The 4,900-nt window shown below is 46.8% G+C and overlaps 1 protein-coding gene across 1 annotated transcript in view; it reads right to left on the reverse strand.

The window, feature by feature from the left end:
• Positions 1 to 4,665, reverse strand: part of GNA14 (G protein subunit alpha 14) — a 154,934-nt gene extending 150,269 nt beyond the window's left edge. The window contains exon 1 of the mRNA XM_006918454.3: positions 4,424 to 4,665. Coding sequence (XP_006918516.1) covers positions 4,424 to 4,547 — 124 coding nt within the window. The 5' untranslated portion in view covers positions 4,548 to 4,665. The remainder of the gene's footprint in view (positions 1 to 4,423) is intronic.
• Between the last annotated feature and the right edge of the window lie 235 nt (positions 4,666 to 4,900).

Consider the following 4,900-nt stretch of genomic DNA (forward strand, 5'->3'; position numbering starts at 1 on the left):
AAGAAAATCGAATAAAATTTCAATAGGTTGGGAATAAGGTATACCTGTGGTTTCTTGTGCTATATTTATCCTTACAAATTGTTCCCAAATAAAAAAAATAATAATAATTTAGGGGAGGAGATTGACTGCAAAGAGGCACAGGGAAGTTTTGGGGATGACGGAAATGTTTTATATCATGATTGTGCTAATGTTTACACAACTGTTCACATTTGTCAAAACACATCAAATTGTATACTTAAAATTGGCGACTTTTATTGTATGTAAATTTTACCTCAATAAAGCTTATTTGAAAAGGCATAAAGGCATTACCTGAAAAGTTCTGTATTCATTTAAAGGCAGAATAAAGAGAGAGGGCTTGCATTTGTCCCTTGAGAGGCCTCTATGGACTGCTGTGTCGTGGATGGAAGAGGCTATCTGTAGAGGTTGGTTTATTCTAGCCAGGATGGACATAAGCCACAGACATGATCCCATGGTCCTCCTACCCGAAGCATATTATAGCACAGAAACTAAGCATTTTTACATTAACATCTATTTTTGTAGTGAACACAGTCGTCACAAAAATAGTTAAAACACCAAAACTCAATGAAATCTGCCCCTGAGGGGTCCTTCATATTATCCCAGGTCCTAAGAACACCACTTAGTGTCCTCAGAAATTTCTCTTGGTAGGCTGGGAGAAGTTTGCGTATGTCCTGCACAAGCCCCCATATGATGACACCAGCATCCTACCCTCCCCATTTTTCCAGGCCCCACTCAGAGGATCCCTCCTCCAAAAGCTCCCCCTTCACACTCTGCCAGTACAACTTGCAGTCTCTTTTAAGCATCTATGACCATCTTCCTTGTAACAGTTACTTGTGAAAAAGCACCTCTAACTCAATGCTTGGAAATGATCCCCCGAACTGAGCGCTATGCCTGGCACTTTGGAAAAGCCTATTGGATTAAGCAAAGCGGAAGGAAGGAACGTGGGCATACATAACCATTTCACTCCTTTTCCTCTTCACACAGCCAGAAAATTCTGTCACCATCTACCGAGAAACCATACTATTGGCACCATTTCCTCCAACAGACTTCAGCCCAGAACATGATAGCTCTTGGTTATTTGTTATAACCAATGCAGTAAAACTTTCTGGGACTTGGATTTTCCACACTTGGTGCAAGCAGGAAGAGAGACTTTAAAACCAGCTTATGGCTCAGAAATCAGTAAGGGAGACTCAAAGTAAGACATTTCTGTTAAAGCACTAACAGGATTGTTTAAACAAACTGCTATGCAACCTATAACTGATCAATTAAAATGGAAAATGATACCTCACTGGTAGCTAAAAAAAAAATGCTCAAAAATGAAGCTATGATAGCTGACACCAATAGCTCATTGCCAAACAAAGCTGAGAACTTAGTCCACAGTGAGGAAAGGATAGAGCCAGTGTTTGAATCCAAGGTGTCTGGCCAAAAAACCTACATTTTTAACTCTTACACTGACATAAGTTAAATTCCAATTCTTCGATAAACATTCCTTCCAGGTAGTTCCAACATGAGGTCTCCATCTAAAATTAAGCCATCAGAGTTGCTGGAGACACTCAACTCAATTAATGAGTAGCAGTTCACCAAGCCCCATTTAATACTAAAATAATAATAATAATAAAAGATCACATTTCTCCCCATTTAATTGCCATTGTCCAGACACTTTCTTCCTACACTGAATAGTACTCATCAGGCTTCTTATTATCCTACTTTTATCTGAGGATAAAATTCCTGATAAGGAATTTCTTCCTACTAAAGTCCACCACCGGCTTTATTTCCCATCTCCTGCTGAGAAAGCATCACACTGACATCTCGCAATTACTAGCCCTAACTACAGGGCAACTTTTATCTTTCTTACAGACACTGACCCATCCTTTTATTAAGTACAAACGGGGAATATGGACTGACTTTGGAAACATCCTCAGATAATTTCGTTGTACAAGCATGCCTCCTGGTGAGAGTGGGCTTTTCAGGTCATTCCATGCATCACACAGGATCTTAAACTCCCATTTGCAAAATGGAGCTTTCACCTGAGGCATCTGAGCAGTGGATCATCTAATCTATCCACTATAGTCAGGTGAAAGAACTTTGCACTCAAACTGCATGACCTCAGACAAAACAGCACAGACCCTTCCCTGACTCCTGTATTTTCTGAGTCATTGGCTCCTCCTTTGTTTTGGGAAAAATGGAAGGGTGCCCTGCTCCCTTAAAGACTAAGAAATCGGAGGTTTTAAAGTCCATCCTTCTGGAGTTCCAAACCACATGGACAGCTCCATGTGGTTTGGAAACTATTTCCAGCAGTTTCTGAGTCACTAGCACTGACATGAGGAGCTAATTACAACTGGGCACGATGAAAATGGGAGTCTTGGGAGCCCAGGCAGTCCTGCCTTGAGGAAATAGGAAGAAGGTTAGGCTAAGGGCCTGGGGCAGGCGAAGAAGGATTCTAGTTGCCAGGATTAAATTTGACTTCCAGGGCAAACAAGTTATCTGCAAACATTCCTCCTCTAGTTTGAATGTAAATGCAAGCATTTTATTTCAAATGACTAGGCTTGTAACTAATACAGTATAGCTCAGTTTACTGCTACTTTTGCATACAAAGAGCCAGCATTTGCCAAGCTCCTGGTATATTCCAGAGAGTGTATTTCATTCTGACACAAACCAAAATATTTCAAAATGAAAGAGGATTCAGCCTGTCTTTGACAAAAAATATGCAGCTAAAGCCAGGCCCACCTCTATCATCTGTGGGGCCTGCAGCAAGAGTACAGAGGCCCACATAATTACTACTTTAAAGTGCTAATCAAGCGAGCAAATTGTCACACAATCCTTCTCTCTTGAAAAAATGTAGCTTTATAACCACCTGAAAGTCCAAGTACAATTTAGAATTCTCAGACCCCTCAGAGTTCCAAGCCAGACATGAAAGAGTCACCCTGGCCAATGGGCAGAATCCCTTTCCTTCCCCACCCAGGCTCCGTCTCTCCCCAGTGAGGCTTCCTGGGCACACCTGTGGACCCTCAGCCCACATTTCCAAGCTCTTACACAACTACGCACAGCTGCCCCTTTGGGCACTCCTAGGGGTGGGGGTGGGGGTGGGGGTGGGAGAGTCTGCCCTCCCAGCTTGCACAGGTCCTGAAAGCAGTCTTAGGGACTCCGGGCAGGGAATTCCATTGGAGTAGGGGTGGCGGGGGGGACAGGCTGCAGCATGAACTTTGGGTGGGCAGCTCAATTTAGCTTGGGACACTTAACCCAGTGGGAGTGGTTGGGGAAGGCCAGACCCTTCCCCTCTAAATCCAGGAAATAAGAGCAAAGGCTTCCTTGCCCAGGGCAACACTGACTAAAAACCTCTATTCTAACTAGATAGACTTCTCTTTAAGTTTTCTGGGAGGGTGACTCCTTATATTAAAAACAAATAAACCGGTATTAGAGACTTCCTGTCTGGAAGAAATGAAAAGAAAATTGAAATACTTGCAACTATCTAGGACGATTTGACAAGCCAATATCCTAGTCTAGAAGACAGAAAAGGTGAATATTCCTCAAAGAGCAAATGGATTGAACGGGGTTCTACAAAGTCAGAAAAATAGATTCCTTTCCCTAGGGCATAAATTGGACAAACCTTAAATGTTTTTGTTTTTGAAAGTGGGTGTTCTACCTAGTGGCTGTTCAGGGAGACCAAAAGAGCCCGATGAACTAGCTGAGGCAGCTGAGGCCACAAAATCCAAACCCTAGAAACCAGCACGCACTGAATTGACTGGGCAAGGGAGGTTTGGGCCTGCTGCAAACAGAAAGGCCTTGCCAGAGGGAGCCACGGAGGCAAACAGAGGGGGGGTCACAGTGAGGAGAGTGGCCCGCACCTGGGTTTCACCCCCACGACTGACCTGGTATCTGCTGCCCTTCCTCAAAGCAAGTTCACCAGTTTCCCGCGTCTCCATTTTTAATTCTCTAAAATGGGGATGTGACCTGCCTGCGTTACTGGCGGTGATACCCAGAACTTAACATAGCCTGGCACTTGGTAAGCGCTCAGTCAACTGTACCAATTTAGAGCTGAGAGAGCAGAAGCCAAAGCTGAACCCAAGAGGTGTATCAGGCGGTTCCCCAACAACGACCAGAACATCCAAAATGGGATGCGGCAGAAATTATGGGTGCCGGCAGCGGAGGTGGGGGAGGTCGAGGCTTTAGAGAAAAAGACTAACCAGAATAGCTGGCTGACATATGTCAAGTGTTCCGTCTCAACCCTGTATGGGGGTAACGAAAGTCGACCAGTTGGAGGTACAAAGGACAGGCGCCTAAGGCGTAGGTAAGCCCCCGGGATTGGAAGAAACCACGTTGCACCTCTCTCAGCTCCACGCCCGGCAGGGATCCCGGCAAGGGAAGCAGCGGGGAGGGAAGGTGTCAAAGAGACGCTGTCACTCACCCAGCAGCAGCAGCTTGAGCTCCCGGCGCGCGTCCTTCTTGTCCCGCCGAAGCTGCCTCTCGATCTCGGCGCTGATGCGCTGCGACTCTTTCTCCTCCGCGGACAGGCAGCAGCAGCCGGCCATGGTGCGCGCAGCAACCGACGGGGCGACGCGGTTCGGAGCGCCCCGATCCTCCGCCCGGCGGGTCGCTGAGCCGACCCTCGACGGGCACCCGGGTTCGGAGAGAAAAGATGCGGGCCGACTTGAGTTCCGTTGTAAGAGGCCTGGACCTCCGGAATTCACTCCCTCCCGCGGGTGGGCTCCAAGGCGGGAGCGAATCCTGAGCGCGGGGGAAAGCTCAAATACACCCCGGATCCTGGCTCACGCAGCCCGCACTAGCTCCAGGGAGGAGAGGGCAAGCTGCTGTTGGGAGCGTTGCCGACTCCGGAGATGGGCGTCCCTTGGCACAGGACAGACCGCGCGAAAAAGTTGGGGCG

This window comes from Pteropus alecto, unplaced genomic scaffold (assembly GCF_000325575.1).
Source record: "Pteropus alecto unplaced genomic scaffold, ASM32557v1 scaffold95, whole genome shotgun sequence".
NCBI classification, from domain to species: domain Eukaryota; kingdom Metazoa; phylum Chordata; class Mammalia; order Chiroptera; family Pteropodidae; genus Pteropus; species Pteropus alecto.